The 26104-nt window shown below is 44.7% G+C and overlaps 1 protein-coding gene across 2 annotated transcripts in view; it reads right to left on the bottom strand.

Annotated features, from left to right (window-relative positions):
- Nucleotides 1-24544, bottom strand: part of FOLH1B (folate hydrolase 1B) — a 56084-nt gene extending 31540 nt beyond the window's left edge. The window contains exons 1-4 of one of the 2 annotated variants that reach the window (XM_030559113.1): nucleotides 24427-24544; nucleotides 21950-22058; nucleotides 16387-16573; nucleotides 14963-15064 (exon numbers count right to left, since the gene is read on the bottom strand). In XM_030559113.1, the coding sequence (XP_030414973.1) occupies nucleotides 14963-15064; nucleotides 16387-16573; nucleotides 21950-22058; nucleotides 24427-24544 (516 nt within the window). Of the gene's footprint in view, nucleotides 1-14954; nucleotides 15065-16386; nucleotides 16574-21949; nucleotides 22059-24426 lie in introns of those variants that run through there. The other variant, XM_030559121.1, reaches the window with a different exon arrangement.
- Between the last annotated feature and the right edge of the window lie 1560 nt (nucleotides 24545-26104).

Below are 26104 nucleotides of genomic sequence, written 5' to 3'. Positions count from 1 at the left end.
CAGTGCGGGCCAAGAGACATACTGGCCATCGCTTTCAGCAGCGCCCATTGGCTTGCAGCAGCAAACCGCTGCCAGTGGGAGACGCAATCGGCTGGACCTGCAGATGCAGCAGGTAAACAACGCAGCCCAGCCCGGCCCATGAGGGGCTTTCCCTACACAAGCGGCGACCCCAGTTTGAGAAACACTGACATATAGCAAACAATTATATACCCACTGATTTTTTGTTTTGCTTGGTTAAACAATGGGCTTTTTTTTTAATTATTGGGCTTATGAATATTTCACTGAGGAGAGGACCAGGATTTGCAAGCCTCTTGGAAGAAATACAAACATTGGGAGGCACTAAGGACCCCTCGAGGAGGTTCCTTGCAGAGGAGGCAGCTTGGATGCAAGAGTGGGAGAAGAACATGAAGGGGATGCCAAGTTGGGCGTCTTGGTTGGAATGAAATGGGTGAGTAGGGGAATCAGAGAAGGACAGAGTGGAGAGGGAATAGGAACCCGGTTATGCAGAGCCTTGAAGGCAAGGACATGGTGCTTGAGTTCTAGGTGGAGAGTGAGGGGAAACCAATCAAGGGTCTCGATGTGGTCAGAGAACTGAAAAAGGATGAGGATTTAGGTGACAACTTTTCGGGTAGATCAAATGGGATGAAGGGGACTGTCAGGAAGCCCAAAGAGAAGGTTACAGTAACTGAGTTGAGGTATAGCCAAAGTCTATCGGCACAAGAGTTTTGTTGATGGGAATGGAGAGGAACAGGTGGGTTTGGAGGATTTTGCACTCTTTCTCCAGCCCCTTTTTCACCCATGAAAGGGCCATTAGACAGGAAAAGAGAAACTCTGAATGAAGCAACTGTAGCAGCTGCAAGCAGAGTTGGCTGAAATGTTACCAGAGTTTATGTGATGAAAACACTAAAGAACCCTACATCTTGACAAAAAAATTGGGAGGGTGCTGAACTACCAAGAGAATTAGTTGGAATTCTTTGATTTTTCTACAAATTTTAATACTGTTTTAACAAAATATTCATGAATATTTTTACCATCTTTTCAAGCAACATTTATAGCTGCATCCTGCCAATTCAGCCACTCACAGGCTGGTTTCCTACACTTTCACATAAAAATAATCCTTTGTATTTACATTTCTTCCAATAGTTAAATCACTTTCATTGAATCAGAATCATGTGGTGGCGTGGTTGAACCTGAACATTTGGGAATATGGTCTCCTATTTGCTACTCTATATACAAGTGTTTGTGAACAATGGTATCTATTTTGAATCAGTTGCCATCCTAGCAGCATAAATAAATACACCTGAACACAGAATGGCAGATTTTTCTAACCTTTCACATTCAAAAATACCCTTGGAGCTTGGGTTTTAATGAGCTATTTAGTTACTGGAAGAACATATATAATGAATTATCTGTACGCATTACTGTGCATATGAACAGTTATTTTTTCCTTTCATTCCAAAAAGGTACTACAGTGCAATCTCTCAACTTGAGCACTGTATTATGTAGCATGTATTAAATGTATTGGTATATGATTTAACCATATCTTGCCACCACCCTTTTTAAACAGCAGAAAGGAATGGCCCAATGGGCCATTGGTAGAAAGGCATCAGCCAAAATCTGTGTCTGGGCTGATTTCAAAGCAGTAACAGACCTTTTAGGGTCACCACTTTGTTGTAGGTTTAGCATTTTAAAATAAATACAAGAATGCAATAATTGTTTTTCTCTTGCATTGCAATTTGATGTTCGTGTTCAAATGTTCTGTGTAAATCAATTCTGTTTTGTGTGTGAATGAGAAATATGTGTGTTTAAAAAAAAATAAAAATGTAAAGGCCATCATCAAACCAAATGTTCTACAAAGGAACCAAGAACAGACAGAAGAGCACCAGAAAATTACAACACATCCCTGTTAAAATGTCAAAAAAGGACAAATTAACAACTCTAAAATAAAACAGGCACCTATCAATGGGGACAAAATAGCTGTAATCAAAACCAGCCTAGGGTAACTCCCTACAACACTTAATAAAAAAACAAAATATAAAATAAAAAGAACAATTTTAAAAAAACAAGCACTCATCAAACAATTAATTACAGCATGACGGTGCAAAACTCATTGGTTCCAATAAAAAAAAAATCAAGATATAAACAAGGTGCTTTGCCATGAAACTTTGGGTTCATCCTGCCAAGACTTCTCCAGAGCATCATGTCATGATCGAGACAACCCGGCTCCTACCTACTGTGATCAACATAGCTGGTCACTAGATTGATCCGGACTCTGGACTGGTAACTATAACATCGACCGGCGGGACAGTATGTGTATGTGTGTGTGTGTGACTAAATTCATATGTTAATTGCTGTATCTTCAATAAACGCAGTATATTGCCTTTTCCCCTGAAAAAGATCCCATGTGCTTCTTATAAACATAACAGCCTGTCTTTAGAGCCCTGCATGGATTCAAAAATGTGGATCCACATCCGATCCACATCCACCAGGATCAACCCACAAAATGCTAGTCATCTTTTACCTGCATCCGTTCCACACCCGCAGCAGCAAGCCATCTCACAAAGGCTAGCGATTGGGGAGGGGGGGTGAAAGGGAAGCAAGGAGGGGGCGGGTCTTGCAGGGATGAGGCAGCATGAGGGTGGAGACTACTCCATACAAAGAGTGGACGCTACTTAAGCCAAACACAATGGGCCAGATCTTCAGCTGGTGTAAACCGGTGATGCTCTATTGAAGTGAGTGGAGCTGATTTACACCTGCTTGAGGCTGTGGCCTGGTTTGTTCAGACCAAACGATATGTCCATATGAAGATGATTTTTGTAACAGCTTTCTGAAACCCTATCATGGGCTTGAGTTTCCACGTGCTTTCACCAGTGTAAGTCATCGGGAACTCCACTGAAGTTAGAGTAACACTGGAGTCAAACCACTATAAGTGAGATGAGACTCTGGCCCATTCTCTCATCATTATTTCTATAGAATATCTTCAAAGATTTGTACAGAATCCCCAATTTATACATCTCCATATTTGTCAGCCAATACAAAAATGCTGATTTGTGTGTGTTCATAACTGGAGAGCTGTAATTATACCAATTAATGGCAGCCTGCTAGGTTTCCACAATCAGGGAAATTGTTTTACAGTGAAAGGATAAGCCAAGTCACCATATGAGTTAAAATGTGTTGTTAAAACCTTTTCTTACAATTCTATAGCTTTTCATTTTTATGAATTCCTTGATTAAGCAAAGGTAATCACTGCAACATGCAGACACAATCCCATTTTTTAAGAAATATGATCAGGAAAATTAAGTGCAATAAAGAGTCACTTATTTGAACGCTCAGGCATCTGACACATTACTCAAAAATACATTATAGGATGGCATTTCTTTATGAAAAATCCCAGCTTTATCTTTCAGTAACCCCACTGGGAGTCACACAGCTACTGTAGATCCCCGCAGAACACTGTGATAATTTACACCAGAACTAGCTAGTAACAGAATGAAATTGCCAGTGTTTATAGCGGTCACTTCAAAAACGCACAAAATTATGAAAATGATAAGAATTCAGTGTGAACTCTAGTAAAATCCTGAAAGACTCTTTCAACTTAATTGCAGGGCTCGTGGGTTTGGCAGATGCCCTCTACACCACCTGCTTGCCTATTCAGTGTCTGATTCCTCCCTGCCTTTCCTAACTGGGACTACTTGTGTAGTAAAATATTATTCATGGTGAGTAAAGGTGGCAGAATTGGATCATCAGTGATGCTGATGGAAGTACTCCTGATTTACACCAGCATACACAAGTGCAGAATTTGGCCCAATGTGTCTTCACATCACTGCTTTGCCTGTTTTCCATTAAAGATTTCTATTTGATATCCAAAAAAATTTAGAACACTCTTCTTATTTAGTAAGAACACAGATGGATACCATAATAACAAAAATGAAGGAGGCTATCCACAGGTCCTGATATCTGTTCTTAAAATCGAGGAGAGCAGGGCAGGATTAAGGCATAGGTATAACTGACAGCTCCTGGAGTCACTTGGTGGTGTCAGAATCTTAGCTTTCATTTAAAAATGAAATAAGGTCCCAATATCAGAAGATTAAATTACATACCTCCACTGAAGACAACAGCGGGATTTACCCCCAGCTGCACATCTGGCCTTATGTTTTCATCCCTCATGATTACAAAGATTTGTTGAAAATGTGAGCCCAGAATAGCCAACACAGTGGTGTCCACCTGAGTCTTCAGAGAAGAGTTGTAAACTAGCCTATTCATTTGAATGAGTTCCAAACTCTGAAACCTGCTGCTCTTGGAGCACTCCCTCCAATAGTATCCTCACAGAGGACTCTAGGTGTGTTTAGGCCCTCACTGGTCTCATTCCATCATAGTACTTTGGCAGGGATGGGAGGGGATTGTTTGCAAGTACCTCACATGCAGCATCCCCTGCTTGGGTGGGTGGGAGCTTTGTTCAACAGGTTTTAGATTAGGTCTTTCAATTCCAGTTTTCTCTGTGCGCTTTTAGATAGGCTACAGTGGAGCCTTTATTATGTTTCCTGCTGGTCAGCATCTGCACTGTTAGGGGGTTTAATATTTTTCTCTTATCCTTCCTACTGTGATTTCATTAAATACACCAAGTAAAAAGTAAACAGGCTAATTTACAGTACTATTTACATCTGGGATTATGCAAATTTCAGGGACAAACTGCTTTCTGATGTAAATCTAGAACTACTTACTTTAAATTAACTGACATACACTGGTGTAAATACACATGTATTTTGGACCCATAGCCTTGAATTCATTTAAATGGCTGATTTCTCTCTTCCCCACTTCTTTTTTTTAAAGTTTCTGCTGTGAAGTACCTTAGGATTTCTTTGGAGGGGGAGGTTTGTAATGGTCTCTGTTAAATTTATGATGCCACATGCTGTAATGAGCATTCCCCCACATTCCTAATGATGCTAACTGTGGATTTGAAGCAAACACTTTTTACAGAAACAAAGAAAATCACTTTGGAACATTATACAATCAAACAGTTTCCTTGTGATAACCAGGAGTCAAGTTGAGTCTAAAATCCACATGCAATTTTACCTTAGTAAGACCCGTGTCTACTTGGACTCCTGGCTCCTTCAAAAGATTGTTATCTTTTCTATAAAATGAACTTCCATATGTAACAAAACTAGGGCTTTCAGTAATACCACTGGGAATCGCACAGCAAGTGTAGATCCCTTCAGAACACTGTGATGATTTCATAGTATTACAAGCAAGTTCCAGTGTAAATTATAGAAATGGCACTTCAAAAATGTGCAAAATTATGCAAACGGCAGGAACTCATTATGGACTCTGTTCTAAAGTCTTGCAAGACTCTTTAAATGTAATGCCAGAGCTCATGGGTTTGGCAGGTACCCTTTACCCTACCTGTTTGCAAATTCAGTGTTTGGTTCTGCTAGCCTTTCCTGACTGGATTTTTTGTCTGAATAACTACATCTACATTAGGGCTTTTGCCAGCATAGCTATTTCTCTAAGAGGTGCAATCCCTTTCCACCCCTGTCCCCACTCCTAACTGACATAGCTATGCTAGAATACTCAGGTAGGCCCAATTCTGCTGTCCTACTGAGGCAGGACATATCCTCTCATGAATAGTCATTCTGATGAAAGATTAATTAGTAGCCTCTAATGACCCAAAGATGAAAATAGCCTACTAGGTCATCTAACCCTCACATGACTAGTATACTTATATTTTTCAATCTTTTGTCCAGTTCAATTTTAAATATCTCATTGGGGACTTTTCCACAATCCTAACCAGATCATGCTGTTAGGAATTTTTTTCCTGATGTTCAGCCTCAAGTTATTTTTCTTAATTAATGAAATTACTCTTAGTTGTAGTAAGATTAAGTCCTCAAACATACGCCCTTATCAGAGGCCTGGTATAAGGCCTAAGGCCTGAACTAAAGTATTGGCAGGGCTGGCTGAAGCGTTTTTGCCACCCCAGGTGGCGGGGGGGGGTTGGGAGAGGTGAAAAGAAAATCTGTGATTGGCACTTTTACCACCGCCGCTTCATTCATCGGCAGCAAGTACCTCAGTCCCTCTCGGAGGGAAGGACCTGCTGCTGAATTGCTGCCGAAGAGCCAGACGTGCCACCCCCTCCCATTGGTCGCCCCAAGCACCTGCTTGCTGTGCTGGTGCCTGGAGCCAGCCCTGAGCATTGGTCAAGATTTTGCTAACATAAAGCAAAGTTAAGTTGTGAGCCAGAGGCAGGTCCTGTTCACAGAAGCTGGCAAGGAAAGGGCTGATGTTGCACAAATTAATAATAATAATAATAATTGGAGACATACCAATCTCCTAGAACTGGAAGGGACTTTGAAAGGTCATTGAGTCCAGCCCCTTGCCTTCACTAGCAGGACTAAGTACTGATTTTTGCCCCAGTTCCCTAAGTGTCCCCCTTAAGGACTGAACTCACAACCCTGGGTTTAGCAGGTCAATGCTCAAACCACTGAGCTATCCCTCCCTCTCGCCCTAAATGTACATACCTAAAAAATATTGAACACTAGAGATATAAACATATGCCTTGATGGTACCAGAACACTCCAATACTTGCACATTCCACACAGATAACAAAGGACAGGGTCAAAAGGGTAATATGACGGATAGAGTTGTTTTGTTCGAACCAACACGTACTAGCTGCAAGGCAGCACCTTACTGCGCAGAAGGGTTGTACCTTACTACGTAGAGGGGTTGCACCTCAGTACATCAGGAGTGATACGTAACTTGTTTGCACCTGTGTATAAGAGTGCACCCCTGAGTGGATGTCTTTGTCTGGCCGAGGGGCAGTGGAGAGTCCTGTCACTGACTGAGCCAGTCCATTGTCCAAGGGCACATATTCATAGTATGTCCTGTAGAGTCTGCGGGAAACTATTACTGTGCTTCCTTTGATAATAAACCTGGCCGGGTGCTTTTGTACCTTATCAGAGTCTGTGGTCATTGGGGGTTCTCTCGCGGTCTGCTGTGACAGCGATCTGCAGAGCTGGGGCAGCACACAGAGGGAACACATGCATGCAGCCGACTCTTATCAACATTGAACAGAGCAGAGCACCACACCGGTAATGTCTGACATTAGTTGTACCCCTTTGTAGCACCTCTCTCAAGTGGTCAGTTTTACACTCTTTCAAATGTTTGTAGAAAATTATCACCTAACAGATCTTTATAGGTTTTTCTGTGGTGTCCATCACTGTGAAACATAACATAAGAAACATAAGAACAGCAGTACTGGGTCAGACCAAAGGTCTATCTAGCCCAGTATCCTGTCTACTGACAGTGGCCAATGCCAGGTGCCCCAGAAGGAGTAAACCTAACAGGCAATGATCAAGTGTCTCTCTCCTGCCATCCATCTCCATCCTCTGACAAGCAGAGTCTAGGGACACCATTCCTTACCCATCCTAGCTAATAGCCATTAACAGACTTAACCTCCATGAATTTATCCAGTTCTCTTTTAAACTCTATTATAGTCCTGTTGAATCTAAGCCCTAGCAATTAGAGACAGCGTGATGTGTTTGCAAACAAAAGCTTTGCCTATGCTGGAAAAGTAAGTGGTATTTTAAAATGTGCTAATATATTTATAGAATAATTCATTTCAAGGCCAGAAGAGGGCCACTGCATCATCTAGTCTGAACTCCTGCACAATACAGCCACAGGACTTCACCAAGTGCTTCCAGCATCAAACCCATATATTTAACTGATTTTGCCAGCTCTTGTGATTTTACCTTGGTTCTTGGGATAGTTGGTGTTACTTAATGCACCACCTCCCAGATAAGTGATTATGTAAAAATAATAATAATAATAATAATAATAATAAAAATCAGTTTTCATTTAAAAAAATAATAATAAGTTTCTGGCCCTCATAATTATGGAGAAAAGCTGCAGAATGTGACCTGAGTGCATTCAAAAGGCTGAAAACCAGAAGCCAAATAAAAATCCCAATTAAAAAAAAAATCTTATGATTTTTAAACTAATCTGATATTTTCTTTCGCCACTTGACTCCTTTGCTATTGGTAATCAGAGCTGAGTGAATAATTGATTTGTTTGATTTGAACCAAAATGATTTTTTTTTATTTTCATAAAATTGAAACATTTTGAAATGAAAAAAAATCAAAATGAAATGTTTTAAAATATTTAAAATACTTCATTTCCACTTTAGATTTTTTTCCCAGAAGCTATTTGTTGAATTTGACTCAAACTCTAAGAATTTCAGACTCCAAAATGGATTTTTCAGCAGAATTTCTGTTCCTACAAAATCTTCACCCAGTTTTATTGACCACCTTGTTAACACCACTCAGAACCTAGTGCAAAGACAGTCATGTTTAAAAATGTGACTGGTCATGGCACTAAGTGATGCTTAGAAACGTAACACATTTAAAAACACTACTCATTTTCCAAGAACAGATAACAGCAATTCTCACCCCTTCCCTATGTCTAGTCTATATACTTTAGTATTTTCTTTTCTTGTCTAGTATTTCCTCTCTTCAACCCTCATAAGATGTAGGATGCCGTTATTGAAGGCAAGTCTACACTACAAAATTAAGTAGACCTAAATTATGTTGATGTTCAGAGACCGCAGTAAAACCTATTCAATTATATGATCAAAGGTCTGGAAAAGCTCTCCGGTGAAGATAGGGAACAGATTGCAATTATTTACCTTAGTAAGGTGACAAATAAGGGAGAACCATGATAAAAGTAAAAATAATGAATGGCCTGGAGAAGAGACACTGGGAATTTCTGTCCTTGTCTTGGAACACAAGAACAAAGGGACATTCAATGAAATTAAAAGGTGGAACCTCAGGAAATATTTTTTACACAAAATGTGTGATTAAACTGTGGAACGCATTGCTACAGGAAGTCATTGAGATAAAGCATTTATCAAGATTTCATTTATCAAGATTTAAATAGGGAATTGGATATTTATATGTAACAAGAATATCCAGAGTTATGATTAATAACAAAAATTTTGGAAAGGCTATGAAACCTCATGCTTTGGAGTTTAAGCCAATCTCTAACTATTCAAAAGCAGGACGAGATTTACATGGGGGCAGATTACCCCACATCTGCCTACTGAAGGGTTCTTGCACCTTCCTCAGAAGGATCTAGCACTGGCTACTGTCAGAGACAGGACACATAGGCCTGATCCCATGTGCCAATTCCTATGATCTCCTCTGTTCCATAGCTGCAGTCTTGATACTTAACTCTGCTTTGTCTGCACACAAGAGCCTTATTGTGTGCCAATCTAGTTGTGGTGTCCCTGTAAAGCACAGCTGTCTTAAAGGTCATGAATGGTGGTCTTTGAGGCAGCTTGCACTCATCCTGTTAAGTGTCTTGTGGACCAGAATTTTAGTCACTCCCGCAACAGATAGGCTGGCAGTGGAGCTCTCAGCACAGTGCTAGGATTAGGGCCCTACCAAATTCACCACCATGAAAAACGTGTCACGGACTGAGAAATCTGGTCTTTTGTGTGCATTTACTCTGTACTCTATAGATTTCACGGGGGAGAACAGCCTCTCTCAAACTGGGGGTTCTGACCCAATAGGGAGTTGCGGGGTGAGGCCACAAGGTTATTTTTGGGCAGTCGTGGTATTGCCATCCTTACTTCCATGCTGCCTTCAGAGCTGGGTGGCAGGAGAGTGGCAACTCTTGGCCAGGCACCCAGCTCCGAAGGCAGCACCCCACCAGCAGCAACAGCAGAGAAGGAAGGGTGGCAATACCACACTATACCACCCTTACTTCTTCGCTGCTGCTGGCACTGCCTTCACAGCTGGGGTCCCACCCAGCAGCCGCCACTCTCACGCTGCCCAGCTCTGAAGGCAGCGCCGCTACCAGCAGCAGTGCAGAAGTAAGGGAGTAGAACCGCAACCTTCCCTGCAATAACCTTGCAACCCCCACAAAAATCTCCTTTTTGGGTCAGGACTCCTAGAGTTACACCACCATGACATTTCAGATTTAAATAGCAGAAATCATGAAATTTATGATTTTTAAAACCTTATGATTGTGAAATTAACCAAAAAGGACCATGAATGTGGTAGGGCTCTAGCTATGTGTTCTTGCCTGTGTTTGTTGGCTAGAGGGAGAGCTGCTCCAATCTGCATGACCTTTTGCTTCCTGATGGAGGTTCCATTTATACCTATAAAGAGCAAGTTGCCATCTTCTTCTTCAGCTGTGTGCATGGGGCTAAATTCACATGTGCTCAAAAATATTTGTATGCACTCTAGGTATGTATCAGTCCTGATGGGGTGGTCATACTATATCCAAGGAAGGGAGAATTCTATCAGAAGCAAGGCAGTCACCCCAAGTGTGCCTTCAGTTTAATAACATTATTTGAATACGCTCCCAAGAGCAAGCAGGATTTTGCCCATAAATATAATGAGCTGATAATGGAGTGGGCATCCCTGGCTAAAACATAACTCACAAGTGAAAAGGGGCTCTGTATCTTGTGCAGTTGAACCAATCATATCGTATGTTGCCCCTCCTAAAGGAGCCCATGTAATGTTCCATGATTGATACTGAAACTATTAGCCATAGTATTCAGACTAATGGGAAGGCCACTGTGCTTAGGCAAGGATGGTCTTGTGGCTGGAGCACTGGACTGGGACTCACCAAACCTGGGTTTTAATTCTTGACAGTGACAAACTTCTTGTGGACCCTCAGGCAAGTCACTCCCCTCTGTGTATCAGTTCCCCACCTATGAATGGGGATAATACCTCCTTTCTCCCACCCTCTGTTTGCCTTGTTTGCTTAGGTTGTAAGGTCATTGGGACAGGGACTGTCTCTTACTATGTGCCTGTGTCACAGGGTTCGCACAGGTTTCTGCCTTCTCGCTCTGTGCTTAGGCTGGTAAAATAAGAGTTCTCAGGCCTTCTTCTGGTGTTTCACCCTTGTGCTTTATTTTACAGTGCCACCATGCAGTCCCCTTTATCTCCCAAAAGTTATCCCCTTTCCAGGGTCTCCTGGCCCTTGAGGCTCCCTTCCTGTGGAGAGGAGACAGAGCTGAAGCCTCCTGTCCCCTCCCAGGCTAGCCTCTTGACTGAGTTTGGTTTAGGGCTTTTATAGCCCGCCTAGCCTTCAGCCCAGCTGTCACTGCTTAGTTCAGTCTATTGCAGTGAGCCAGCCCTCGTTAAGGCCTGCAGCTGGGCTCCCTGCTGGCTGCTTTGAGCCTCGACCCCTGGCCTCTCTGCCCGAAAGCAGGACGTAGCCAGCATTTTAGCAGGGCAGTCAAGGGGTTTTACCTCTGCCCTGCCACAGCCTGGCACAATGGAGCCGTGATAGTGTTTGGGGTCCCTACATCATACAATTATACAAATAATAAATAACAGGAAAGCAGCTGGCAGTGATGTAGACCGTACTGTTGTATGGAGAAACTAAAGACTTCAACTTCCAGGTCTGCTGACTTGGAACTTCTCACAAGCACTAAAACTAACTGCATGGGGAGTTAGGGGTAAAAGCATATAGTTAGTTTAAAAAGTGTGAAGAGTAGTTAGCATGAGCAACCCCACAACAGAGACGGATAGACACCAAGACAAGACAATCCTCAAACTGTTACGAATTACGCCAGAAGGCTACGTAACACCAAACTAGGTTCCTGAGGGCCAGTCAGGAACACACCCAAAGTGTGCCACCTTACCGCCTGGGTGACGACCCACGCTCCCACTCCCCGGAGTTCTCAGAGTGCTCAAGTGCCAACTAGACACGTCCAGGAGGAGCAGTGAGGTCTTATCCTGCGAGCCTAGAGTCCCAGCAGAGTCGCCACGAACTGTTGCGAATTATACCTGTAGACCACGCACCGTTCATTTCTAGGCTGAGGCACAAAACTCAAAGATTTACAGAGTGCCCAAATAACAAAGTTTTATTGCACAAGGTTCAAACAACGTTTGAACGTGGTGTCCCCCTACTAATCAGGGACAGACTCAGGCTGCAGATTACATAGAAGATATATACCTTTTAGGAGCGCATGCTACCCTCGTGAATCGGAAACCTTAACCAATAAACAAGCCATTTTCTTATCTTTAGCCTATTACAGTCAATCACTGTCCTCCTGCTGGCTAGTGCACAGTCCAGCTGTTACCTTGCATACTAGAATTTTTCCTTAATTATGTTGCTACAGCTGTGTTCCTATCCTCTTCCCTGTTTCTGACTTTATCTTTCTTTAATGCTGCCCTTGGGAACTGTGTATGTGATGTGCTCGCTTTTAGTTAATGATGGATACAAAATAGGGGAACTTACAAAATGGAGTTTCTCATGCTAACTACTCTTAACAAAAGAAAACCCATCATCTAGAATCTTCTGATATGTAATGGAGCAGCCCATTGGAATACTTTATTGTTGATAGCACTAGCTAGATGAATGAAGATTTTTCCAACTCTGTGACCATAAGTAAGGAACAATTAGCATTAAATTCTTTGAAGAGAAAGCCTGGTGTGCCTCAGGCATCATTTTTTTCTTTCAGATAACATTCATGTATTTAATTTTAATTAGTTTTTTGAAAAGGCAGCTTCAGCCATTCAGATCTATTGGTATTGTTCCTCTACTTTCTATCACTTATTGTGGCTCACCAGAGACCAAATAAAATGACACAGTCATAGTGTTTTTCTCAGGATACTATTTTATGACAGGAGGTCATAATCCATGAGTGTTCCCATACACCATGCTCCAAATGTCCTGCTGCAGTTCTACAAAATCTCATTAACTGAAAATTCCCTGGTGAATAGAATTTATGTGGTCTAATTTTCCAGCTACCTCTGAATATTAAACCCAACTGTGAGCAGGATACCTTTAGTTTTCTGGACTTGAGCAGCCTATTACTAAACCACAATAAAAAATAGTAATTAACAGCCTGAATTAAATAGTCAAGAAAGGTATTGTGCACAAATAAATTCTTTTCTAATCTTACAAATTGCTGACTAAATCCACTAGTGAGCAGCAAGGACATAACACAGGAAAGCTCCTGCTCTACACACTAGTTCTGCAAGGAAGCCTCTGTCCTTTGGAATGCTCTGCAAAACAGGAGGTACCAAAAATAATACTCTACAGAATGTTCTAAAGTGCAAATGTCCGTTAACACAAGAGCACTGGGATTTAACAAGAGCCAGATTGTGCCTGATTCTTACCCATGTGGGGGGAGGAGGAAGGGGGAAAACACAAAAACCTTTCCCTAACTCCTCTTTTGCAGCGGGAAGCACAACTGACTGGCTACAGAGGGCAGCAGGACACACTCTCCTAAGAGGTGCTGCTGTATGCACATTCCCCCCATACACAATTACTTCCAGATCCATTTGGTATAGTCAGTGCCCTCAAGGAACCACTCACCTTAAGACAAGGATAGCTTGCCTAGAATTTTTTGTAATCAAAACTTCCCACACCACATGGGGGTCTGATCCTGCATTCCTTATACTCCAGCCACCATCAATGGGAGTTCTGGGTGCACAGGAAATGAAGGATCCAGCCCATGATGAGTGCCATATGATTTCTCATCATTCCTAGAAATGTGATGCTTTCTAAGCATGACACGGCAGTGCCAGTGGCACAAGATATTGCCAGGTTGGCACTGTGGTAGCATTCACAGAAACACTGGTACTTTTAGAAGCAACACAGCAATAAGGCACCCATCATTACTCCATAGATTGTGTGGCTGACTAAAGTATAACCACGCAGACACCCATGAGTACCGAGCATTTCATCACCAGCTAATGTTTCATACAAGTGTCTTTTGAAGGACTTGGGGTATAGGTTAAATACTCGTTGCTCATAATAGGGCTTGTCTATACTGGTAAAATGCACCATGTTAGAAAAGTTATTAAACTCATATTGTTTAGCTAACATGATGGTAAAAAAGAATTTGCCCTGAGAGGCAGTAGGGTAGATTTTTAGAGGCATAAAGGACACTTAAGCACTTAACTCTTATTGGTGTCAAGTATCAAAGGGGTGGCTGTGCTAGTCTGGATCTGAAAAAGCAGCAAAGTGTCCTGTGGCACCTTATAGACTAACGTGGGACTCTTTGCTGCTTTAACTCTTATTGAATTTTAATGAGAGTTAAGCACCTATGCGATTTGACCTTCTGAATATCTACCTCCATGTCTATCTTAGGAGAAATATGTATTTTAACATGTGCTAGCTAGCACATGGTATTTTAATACATATTAGTCAGCTGTGTTTGCTGGTTAAAATAGCTTGTTTTGACCTTGTGCTGACCTTGTCTACACTAAGGACAAAGTAGCGTTTAACACTGTGCTAATTAAAACATGTAAATTAACACAATTTCTAACATGACATATTGTCCCAAAATAGACAAGCCCATAAGTTACAAAGTTTCTTTTTGGACAAAATCCTATCCCCACTGAAGTCAGTGGGAGCTTGCCTTTGGCTTCAATGGGGCCAAGATCTCTTATGTTTAATATGGCACATTTATATGGCCATCTTCTGAGATACTGAAGCTCAGAATTTCTATTGATGTCAATGGAAGCTGTGGGTGCAGAACACCTTTGAAAACAATGTTGTTTATTTAGATACCTAAATATGGATTTAGGATCCTGACTTGTCACTCAAGATTGAAAAACATTAAACTAAGTTTACAGTGACCACTGGGATGGAATATAGCAGCCAACAACACTAAACATCTTTTTTTTTTTTAGGAGGAGAGTCAAAAAAGGAACATCTCCAACTGAAGCTAGAGGGCCAAATTTAAGCAGGCAAATATAATTCCCTAATTCAAAATTTTCCCAATACACAAGGGCTAACACTTTCTAGGGATGATGTAGTCTCATGGTATGCAAGTAGGGTAGGGTTGCCAAACCTCTAGAATTGTCCAGAAGTTTTCAAGAATTAAAGATTAACCTTTTAAGATTATGTCATGTGATGAAACCTCCAGGAATACGTCCAACCAAAACTGGCAACCCTAACATAGGGCAGGAAGCCTGGAATTTAAGAGTTCTAACCTCTTTACCTCTGGTACCCCTGGGGCTGAGAAGGCACTGTATGGTGGCACAACATCTGTAACAGTTTCATATCCTGGAGGGGGAGGCTCAAATAATGATGTATTGAAGATCTAGTTTGAAAGAAGAGAAAGACATCATATTAGAACGAGGCAAAGTCAGGGCCGGCTCCAGGCAACAGCTCAGCAAGCAGGTGCTTGGGGCAGCCAACGGCGAGGCTCTTTGGCAGCGGGTCCCTCGGTCCCTCTCCGAAGGAAGGACCGGCTGCCGAATTGCCACCAAAGAAGAAAGTGGCATGGTGGAGCAGACGCTGATCGCGGTTTGTTTTTTTTTGGCACCGCTTGGGGAGGCAGAAATCCTGGAGCCAGCCCTGGGCACAGGGCATATTTCTCAGATAGTTATGGTTTAGATTAATCTAGTTCTGCTGTCTAACCCAAGGTTCCTCCTGCCCAGCTTTTGGGCATGCATTTCAGGTTGCAGGCTTAAGCCCTGATCTTGCAAAGAGAACTAAGTAGGGAGAAATCTGCACCAGCATGGAGCCCCAATAAAATATGCATGGACACAGTGGCCCACCTATGTGGTTCACTCTACACAATATGCAACCCCAGGTTAGACAACACAGGGGTAAAAGGTCTAAGTTTTGTATACACCACATCTTCTACCAGCAAAGGAGCTGCACTGGTGGTGAACCACACATCCAGTTTTCGCTTGTGTATATACAGCCTTAGTCTCACGCTCTAGCCCTAGACACACATTGCCACCCTTAAAACTGCTAAGTCTGAACATAGGACAATTACCTCAACTGTAAGTATGTAACTAATGAAGCTGGACGCAATTTTTTTTTCTCGTATTTGGAGTGGCAGTTTAAAAATAAAACAGTAATAACCAGGCTTCATGTAGTACTTCTTCCATCCATAGACGTCAATACGTTCTACAAATATGGGCAAGCATTGTCATCGCCAATATACAGTAGGGAAAATTAAGGTACAAAAAGACTAAGGTCTCAGTCTTGGTCCAAAGCCTGTCAGTGACAGTCTCTTACCACTGACTTCAATGATCTTTGGATTGGGCCTAATGTGATTTTCAGACAGTAAAATATTAGCAGAGAAGAGGATAGATATCCCCTCCCACAGTTTCTTATCCCAATGTATATGAAAGTGAGTTTTTCCTCTGAGGACTTGTCTGCATGGGGAGCTAATCCTGATTAATTATCTATGTGGACACTCTTATTCTGAATTATTTTATCTTAATCCATGTAATTCTTCAGTAGACTAAAATAATTCAAAATAAGGCACTCCAAATGCAGAATAAGAGCATCCACAGAGTGAGTTAATAAGTATTAACTATTCCACTTTAAATTCACATCCCACTCTAATCCAAATTAACTTCCCTGTGTAGACAAACCCTGAGATGGAAAACCTGATGTCTTCTTTACCTCAGTTCCATGCTCATCAATAATTGAGATGTAGTTGGGATTTGTTTCATTAGGGTAGGACAACAGGACGTCATAGTGAGCCAGCTCAACCGAATCCAATCCAAATTCCTTCCATTGGGCTTGGATTTGCTGTGCAAGGTGCAGGTTCTCAGCTGTGCCTGCGAGGTGAGGACGCTGTGTAAAATTACTAGGGAAAAGGAATGGGCGTGTATTAGCAGTCAATACCAGGAACTGGATTTTGTAATTAGAAGTGAGCTTCTTGATTTAACGGGAAAAAGTACATTTTAAAGCATATAAAAAGCCATCAGAACTGCCCAGATTAAACCAGCTACCCTGTCATCCCTGTACTTATGGCTTTAAGTCAGTTTTATAAACGTAGAAATCAAAGACTTCAGTTTCCCCTAAACTATTATTACTTCCCCCTTCTGGAAAGCAGTGTTGCCTTGTGCATAGATCACTGCATTGAAATTCAGGAGACCTGGGTTCTATTCCCAGCTCTCCCATTGGACTGTTGGATGAGGCCTTTACTGCTCTGTGCAGGGGCAGCTCCAGGCCCCAGCACACCAAGCATGTACTTGGGGCAGCAAGCCGTGGGGGGTGCTCTGCCGGCGCCATGAGGGCGGCAGGCAGGCTGCCCTCGGCGGCTTGCCTGCAGAGGGTCTGCTGGTCCCGTGGCTTTGGAGGACCTCCCGCAGACAGGCCTGTGGGAGGTCCACCGAAGCCGTGGTACCAGTGGACCCTGCGGGAGGTAAGCCGAGGGCAGCCTGCCTGCCGTTCTTGGGGCGGCAAAATGCCTAGAGCTGCCCCTGGTTCTGTGACTCAGTTTCTCCATCTCTAAAACAGGGACAATGATACTGACCTCCTTTGTAAAGCACTTTTAGATCTACTGATAAAAACTAGATATTATTATTATTATTCCCCTGTACTACAGCCGAACAAACACTGAAGAACCTGATTTACACATTTATTGAAAATCTGATCTCTAAATTTGATTTGCTACTGTTCATGGAGCCATATGAGCCCAGGGCTCTATGGATTGCAACTGTCTACAGTGTCTCTTGTAACTGCTGTGTGATGGCTACAACTCCCTGGGCTAGTTCCCCATGGCCTCCTCCCAATACCTTCTTTATCCTCACCACAGGACCTTCCTCTCGATGTCTGGTAACGCGTGTACTTTGCAGTCCTCCAGCAGTACACCTACTCACTCTCAGATCCCTTGCATACTTCTTGCTCCCAGCTCCTCATATGCGCCTCACTAACTGAAGTGAAGTCCTTTTTAAAACCAGGTGCCCTGATTAGCCTGCCTGTCCTAATCGAATCTGGCAGCTTCTTAATCGGCTCCAGATGTCTTAATTAGCCTGCTTTAATTGGTTCCAGCAACTTCCTGATTGTTCTGGAACAGCCCATTATCTTACTCAGGGAAAAGGGCCCTGCTTAATCTGGGACTAATATATCTACCTTCTATCACTCTCCTGTAGCCATCTGGCCTGATTCTGTCACAGTATCTAGTGCAGGGATCAGCAACCTTCAGCCCGCGGCCCACCAGGGTAAGCCCCCGGTGGGCCGGGTCGGTTTGTTTACCTGCTGCATTCGCAGGTTCGGCCGATCGTAGCTCCCACTGGCTGCGGTTCACCATTCCAAGCCAATGGGGGCTGCAGGAAGCAGTGCAGGCCGAGGAATTTGCTGGCCATGGCTTTTCGCAGCCCCTATTGGCCTGGAACAGTGAACTGCGGCCAGTGGGAGCCACAACCAGCCAAACCTGTGGACACAGCAGGTAAACAAACCGGCCTGGCCTGACAGGGGGCTTACCCTGGCAGGCTGCGGGCTGAAGGTTGCCAATCCCTGATCTAGTGCTTCCTTTGTTTTATACCACTTAATTACTTACTTTTTTTTCTTACACTGATATTGCTTTTTGAAAATACTAGATTATGTACTTTTAAATACGTCATCTGCCACATTTAGGGCACCCTTGTGTACAGTGGCATCTGAGCCCTAACCTGGGGAGAATTCCTGATACTTTAGCACTCTGGTGAAGATCAGGCAATGCAATTTTTACATAAAGCAGTTACTAGCCAAGCCCTAGAGTCCCTAATAGTCAGTAATGCAATATTATGTGAACTACAGAGATATGATTGAGAACTTTGACCTTTGCTCCCTAGATCAATGAGAACAGAGTTGGCAAACTGAGTACTCTGGAAGACCTGTGTTCCTCTACTTTTACAAAGAATGCTTGTGGATAACCCATCATTCCCTGAGTTAATATTAAGCCCATATTCTAACATGGTGTTGTGGCTACTGTTCTGGTGGAAGTGTCAATTCCTGGGTGACATGTAGAACTGAGGCCCTGACCATTTGTGGTCATTAAAGAGCCAGTGACATTTTTCATTAGAGTTGAGAACGTTCAACTCCCAGGATCTTGGCTAAGGTCCATTTCAAATAATTGAATTCTCCATCCTTATATTTCTTTTGCTGTTTTAATTGGATGTTGTATTCATTTCCTGCACCAATCTGCTGTTCAGCATTACTGTTGTGTAACTGCCACATTCTACCTCAGAACTGCCTGTGTTTTGAAAGCTGAGGCAGCAATGTTTGCTGTGGGCATAGAGACAGGGAGTTCTGATGGCATAAAGCAATCCTACCGCAAGAATGTTTAGCAACCATCTTACTTTGGTAATAACCAAATCCTGGGTTAAAATTTTATTTCCTATACAATCCTGGGCCTTTAGCCTGATCTTATTTAGTCTACGGTAATTTAATAATTGCAATGATTTGTGGCAAATGCATTTAACATTAAATCAGTGGAATTGCCATGATCTCATCAAGTGAGATTGGTTTTCTAAGAACATTTCCACCTAGGCCCAATCATGTGTTTAAAAGGTTGGGAGTTATATGTAAGGCAGAATCCCTAAATCACTGATACTTCTTACACTGAAAGTTAATTACTAGAAATAAACAGAGGTCTCTGGTCTGTCCCTGACTGGAATTAATAATAACTTCTAACAAATGCTGGACTCCATTAAGAGACTACTAATACATTTACCCAACCACATCATATAAATTACTAAACGTGTCTCAACTTTTCCCTAATTAAAAATTCTAGAATAAATTATGGAAATTAAGGACTATTATGGGGTGTTTTTTTTAACCTATGCTCCCCACCACCACCCTTGTACCATTGTCTGAATTTTCAGGAGATGCTAGGCTTCCAGCTAGGCTTAAATACAAGGACAAGTTTATTTAAAACATTATGGACCAGATCCTCAAATCCAAAATCAGTGGGACCAAGTGCCTAAATACCACAGACGATCTGGGCCTACCCTCCTAGTTAACATGCTTTGGGATGGGTGAGTGGAATAAGACTTTTGGATTAAATGTATCCTTAAGAAGGAACTTGAAGGTGTGAGAACCACAGATTTATTTTGTGGTAATTGGTCAGATTTTAAATTGACCAGCTGGTATCTACCCCTGTCATAAACAGATAGCTAAGGGTTAATGTTCTTTTACCTGTAAAGGGTTAACACAGGGAACCAAACACCTGACCAGAGGACCAATCAGGAAACGAGACTTTTTCAAATCTGGGTGGAGGGAAGTTTTGGGTGTGAGTCCTTTGTTCTTGGTCTGTCTTTTTTTCTCGGCTCTGAGAGTGACCACAGGAATCTCCAGGCTTTCTAATCTTCTGTTTCCAAGTTGTAAGTACAAGGATAGTAAGACAATAGGTTTATATTGTTTTTTTGTATTTACATGTGTGTAGTTGCTGGAGTGTATTCTTTTTGCATAAGGCTGTTTATTCATTTTTCTTTTAAGCAATTGACCCTGTATATTGTCACCTGGATACAGAGACTATGTTTAATGTCTTTTTCTTTCTTTTTTATATAAAGCTTTCTTTTTAAGACCAGCTGGAGTTTTTCTTTAGTGGGGACTCCAGGGAATTGAGTCTGCAGCTCACCAGGGAATTGGTGGGAGGAAGAAGTCAGGGGGAAAATCTCTTTGTGTTAGATTTACTAAGCCTGACTTTGCATACCCTCTGGGTGGGGGGGAAGAGAGATTAGATCTGTGTTTCCAGGACTGGAAGCAGGGAATCTCCTAGGGTCGTCCAGGGAGGGGAGCCTGGGAGGAAGTAACAAGGAAACAAGGGGCGGGGGTTATTTCCCTTCGTTGTAAGACTCAAGGCATCTGAGTCTGGGGGTCCCCCAGGGAAGGTTTTGGGAAGACCACAGTGAGCTAGGCACTGTATAATTCCTAGCTGGTGGCAGCAATACCAGGTCCAAGCTGGTAACTAAGCTTGGAGGTTTTCATGCTAACACCCATATTTTGGACGCTAAGGTCCAGATCTGGGAAGAAATGTTATGACAACCCCATCTCCAGATGCCCATATCAATTATTTTCATCACAAAGGAGTAGAACTTAGAGGTATGTCAGGGAGGAGATTCCAGACATAGGGTCCACATGGAAGGAATTGCCAGAGTAAGAGTGGCAGACGAAAATGAAAAGGGCATGTGATTTGGACATAGCAAATGTGAGTAGGAGATGCTAACCTGCAAATAGTCTGGAAGGCAAGGACCTGCTGTCTGGTTCTCCTAGTGTAACTCCACCAACCTCAGTGGAGTCGCTCCTGATTTAGGACCCCAATCCATTTGTATATCTCCCTTCGAAGTCAAAGTATTGCCTGAAAATTGATGCAGGGTAAACACTCCCCCTGCAAATGGAATCTGGCTGCAGTGGGGAAGGCTGGGCTGTGATGGGGTGGCAGCCTTGACCTCTGAGTCCTCTTATACTGTTCACCACCCCAGAGAAGCACAGAGTGAGGGTTTGACCACACTGAAATCATTGGACCCCGCTCTCTACAGAGGGACCACTGTTTTCCACAAAAGTTAAGAAGCAACAGGAGGAACTGTGATTGGCTCCACTGTCAAACATGACTCATATGGGTATTATACAGCTATTATAACCAGGGCCGGCTCTGGCTTTTTTGCCGCCCAAAGCAAAAAAAAAAACAAAAAACCTGCAGGGCGGCTGGAGCCAGGGTGCAAACTTTTGGCTAGCAGGACTCCCTGCACTGCAGACATGCCCCAGGCAGTGGAGTGCACGCCCTGGGTAGCGGGGGGGGGGGGGGGGGGGGGGGGAGAGAGAGAGAAGAGGGGCAGCCAGGGCTTCCTTCAGCCAGGGCGTTTACCACTCAGCACTTCCCGCCATGCGGCCTGCCGGGAGCGCGCCGTTCCAGTCGGCAGGGAAGGAAGGATGCAGGCTGCCGAGCTTGCTGCAGACCTGGCACCGGCTGGGGCAGACGGAGCGCGCAGCCGGCTCCCAGCAGGGCGCTCCCCTCCTCCGCGGCGCCGCCCCCTACAGGGTGGCCAGAACGGCAAACAAAGAAAAAAAAAGGGCGGCCATGCCGCACTAGGATTGGATGGAATGCCGCCCCTTAGAATCTGCCACCCCAAGCACAAGCTTGCTTGGCTAGTGCTTGGAGCCGGCCCTGGTTATAACCCAAAGTCTGTTCACAAACCTAGTCATTGTACCAGTTGATCACAGATGAATGTCGTGGATAAGTACAGACTTCACTTACTATAGAAACTGCTTGATGTTTTCAGCTTTCATTTCAGCCATAAATGCCTTCTTTACCTTTTCATGGAAACTAGTGGCTGTTACCTCATCAGTAGGTTTTGTAAACCAACCTGCAAAATACAAAGATTAGAGCATTACGAAAACATTATTTCTATGGCCCATGACAATATCCTTCAGTATTAGTTCAAGATTTTATTATGCCTTTTATTATTGGTTTTATTACACTAGTGTTTAGAGGACCCAACCAAGATCAAAGTCTGATATGCAAGACATTGAAGCAACACAAAGTAAGAGAGCTTATAGCCTGGATAGATGAGACAGATGGAATGGGGAAAAAATAAATATTATCCCTATTCATCAGTGCAACCCTACTTGACTGTGGATTTTGAAGGTTCTATCTACTGTCCCATAAGCACCAGGCCACCAAATGACTAATCATCTCAGGGCATGTTGGTTCAATTCATCTCAGCAGAAAGATAGCATCTTCAGAAAGATGCACAGAAACAAAGGACATGGGTTGGAAGTTCATGGAGTGACATGCAAATCTCTGTGACTTTGGGCTCTGCATACTTCGGCCTTTTCTCCTATGAAACATTAGTTATTATAACGTCTCCTTAAACAAAAGTGAACTGTTGTAAGATTGTATTGTTTGATATTTACAGGGCAAGGATTTGTAATCTTATTCAAACTTCCTAAATAATTATTTAAAAAAAAATCAGTTAGAACAGTAAAGACAGAGGATGTGCTCCACCAGGGACATCTGGTCATAGAAACTAGAATTCCAGTAGTTCTGAGTTCCAATTTTTACAGGACCCACCCCAACCCCCACAGTTTTCTGTGTGAATACGGCAGAGATTACATCATAACTTCAAAATGTAGAAAGGGGAATATACAAGAGGGAGAAACCCTGCAGGGACAGAGAGGGGGACTAGCACAACTTAATACATATGTCCATCTCTCTGAGCAGAAAATAATTCAGCTAAGGCTTTCTAGCGATAGAAACCATGAATAAATGGCAAAGAAACCCCCAAGATTAAAGGTAGGACTTTTGGGTCCTTTTCTTATACCTTTTTCCATTACTGCTCCCTTTTAACCTGTGAATTGGGGGGAAATGGAAGTCTCCTATAGAAAATGCTCAGTTCAGTGGTGGGGAACATGAGGAGTTAAAAGAAAAACCTCCCTCCAAAGGAAAAAGCCGTGCTTTCTACCAGTCAGTCCATGGCTATTCATCTGGGGCTCTTTGTTTCAGTGTGTTTGTTTCATTCTTTCAGTGTGTGTCTCTCTTCTGCCTTTTGTTCTGGCCATCTCTGCTATTCTTCTCCCTGACAAACTGTGAAACAATCATACCTAAAACACCAATTCCCCCCTCCCTCGCATGCTTGCTTGTGAGCTCAGTTGCTGCGAATCATGGGCTGATCTGGCTGCTATGGTCCGAGGTGCTGCATGGGGCGCTTTACCCTGCAGTGAGTGACTGCAAAGTGAAGTGGGCTTGATCTCCTGGAGCAGTGATTTTCAAACTGCAGGTCAAGACCCAGTACTGGGCACTGGGTTGCAGAGGCTCTAGTCAGCACTCCCAGCTGGGCCGTTAAAAGTCCCAATGGGGGTGCTACCCAGGTAAGGCAGGCTAGTCCCAACCTGTTCTGATACCAAGCTGCGCCCCAGAAACGGTCGGCAGCAGGTACGGCTCCTAGGCAGGAGGGCCACGGGGCTCTGCACACTGCCCCCACCCTGAGTACCGGCTCCGCACTCCCATTGGCCAGGAATCAGTCAATGCAGCTGTAGGGGCAGTGCTTGTGGGCGAGAACTGTGCAGAGCCATTTGTGCGCCTCCATCTAGGAGCTGGACCTGCTGCTGGCCGCTTCCGGGATGCAGTGCGGTCCACAGTGTCAGGACAGGTGGGAAGCCTGCCTCTGCTCCCAGGCTGCACCACTGACCGGGAGCCACTGGAGGTAAGCACGTGCCCCAACCCTGTGCCCCATTCCCCTGTCCCAGCCATGAGCCCCCCTCAAATCTGGAGCCCCCTCCTGCATCACAAACCCCTCTTCCCCAACCCCACCCCAGAACCTGCACCCACAGCCCAGAGACCTGACCCCCAATCCCCAGCCCTGAGTCCCCCCAAACCCAGAGCTCCCTCCTGCACCCCAAACCCCACATCCCTGGCCCCAGCCCAGAGCCTGCACCCCCACCCCAGAGCCCTGACCCCCTCCCGCACCCCAACCCCCTGCCCAGCCAAGCCCTCTGCCACACCCTGAATCCCTCACCCCAACCCCTTTCACACCCCAGACCCCTCATCCCTAGCGGGCATCAAACATTTTCTTTAACCGGGTTGCCAGAAAAAAAAGTTTGAAAACTCCTGGCCTGGAAAAGCAGGAACGAACCTCCCCTGAGCTCAAGGGGCTCAGTCCCTGCGTGCGCCCGTAAGGAAGCCCCCAGCCGGAACCCGCCCCCAAGCCCGGCCCCGAGCTGGCTGCACGGTACCGATGAGGAAGCCGAGCAGGAGCAGCGCGGCCGTTACCGCCAGACTCAGGGCACAAACGCGACCGCTGCTGCCCCACGGCGAGCTCCGCTCGGCGCCGCTCCGGAGCGCGGTCCACATGCTGACCCGGTCGGGCTGCTCTGCGCTGCGCTGCGCTGCCCGGCGATCCGGGCCTCAGCTGGGCGCTGCCGCTTGCCCCCAGCCCGCTCTGCGCCGGGCGAAGTCCGCTTCACTCCCGCAGGCAGGGACGGGAGATTCCGGGCTACGGCGCCTCCCTGAGCCCGGCCCGGGCCCCGCCAACTCTCGCTGCGTGGCAGAGGCGCCTGCCCTGGGAGACTGCTCCGCACGTCTCCGTCCTCTTAGAGGAGCAGGAGTTTGCAACGTGTTTCGGTTAAAGACGGGCTCAGATCAGCCCCTCCCCGGTTCAAAGGCCTCGGGAAGATCCGGATCCTGCGCCCGACTTTGCAGCTTCTGACTCTTGCGTATTGAAAAGAAGCGGGGAGACAGACATGCGGGAGAGGGAGAAGATCTGAATGGGGTTTGGGGATGTCACTGGGTGAAGCTAGCGTGGCCGACGGGCTCTTTCTCCAGATCCCTCTGTTTACATACCCCACTGTCCCTCCTTTTACCTGTTTGCTCACATCCCGCTTATTTATGTCTGTCCCTCCACTCAGACAGGCTTAATTTCTGTCTCTAGATAAATTCATGGCAGATAGGTCCATCAATGGCTACTAGTCAGGATGGGCAGGGACGGTGTCCCTAGCCCAGTGGTAAGCAAACTTTTTGGGTATCTGGGTATAGAAATTGTTTGGCGGGCCACAAATGCTCACAAAATTAGGGGTTGGGTGCTCTGGGGTGGGGATGAGGGGTTTGAAGTGGAGGAGGCTGCTCTGGGCTGGGACCAAGGGGTTCAGACAGTGGGAGGGGGATCAGGGCTGGGGCAAGGGGTTGGGGCGCAGGTTCCAAGCAATGCTTACTTCAAGCTGCTCCTGGAAGCAGTGGCATGTCCCTCCTCCAGCAAGGTGGCTCTACGTGCTACCCTGTCCACAGGCACCGCCATTGTAGCTCTCTGAGGCGGCAGCAGCATGCTCCCCGCCCAGGCTCCTATGCGGATGCGTACTTGCGGTCAGAGGCTCCGCACACTGCCCACACCCCAAGTGCTGCCCCCTACAGTTTCCATTGTCCAGGAACCACAACCAATGGGAGCTGTGGGGGGGCGGCACTTGGGACAGGGGCAGTGTGCAGAGCCCTCTGGCTGCCCCTATACGTAGGAGCCAGAGCTGGGACAGGCCACTGCTTCCAGGAGCCAGATGGAAAGCCCCCAATCCCACTCCCCAGTGGGAGCTCGAGGGCCGGATTGAAAGTTCTAACAGGCTGGATGCGGACTGTGGGCTGTAGTTTGCCCACCCCTGACCTAGCCTCTGTTTGCCAGAAGATGGGAATGCATGACAGGGGATGGATCACTTGATGATTACCTGTTGTGTTCATTCCCTCTGAGGAATCTGGCATTGGCCACTGTCGGAAGACAGGATACTGAGCTAGATGGACCTTTGGTCTGACCCACTATGGCCATTCTTATGTTCTCTTTGTTTTCTCATTGTAATAAATTTACTTGCAGTATATTAATTGGCTGTTATATGCAGAGCCGTCCCTTGGGTATGGCAAATTGGGGCAGCTGCC

The sequence above is a fragment of the Gopherus evgoodei genome, chromosome 1, assembly GCF_007399415.2.
Source record: "Gopherus evgoodei ecotype Sinaloan lineage chromosome 1, rGopEvg1_v1.p, whole genome shotgun sequence".
Classification (NCBI taxonomy): Eukaryota; Metazoa; Chordata; order Testudines; family Testudinidae; genus Gopherus; species Gopherus evgoodei.
The sequence above is the reverse complement of the archived record's forward strand: the minus strand, read 5'-3'. Positions and strand labels throughout refer to the sequence as shown.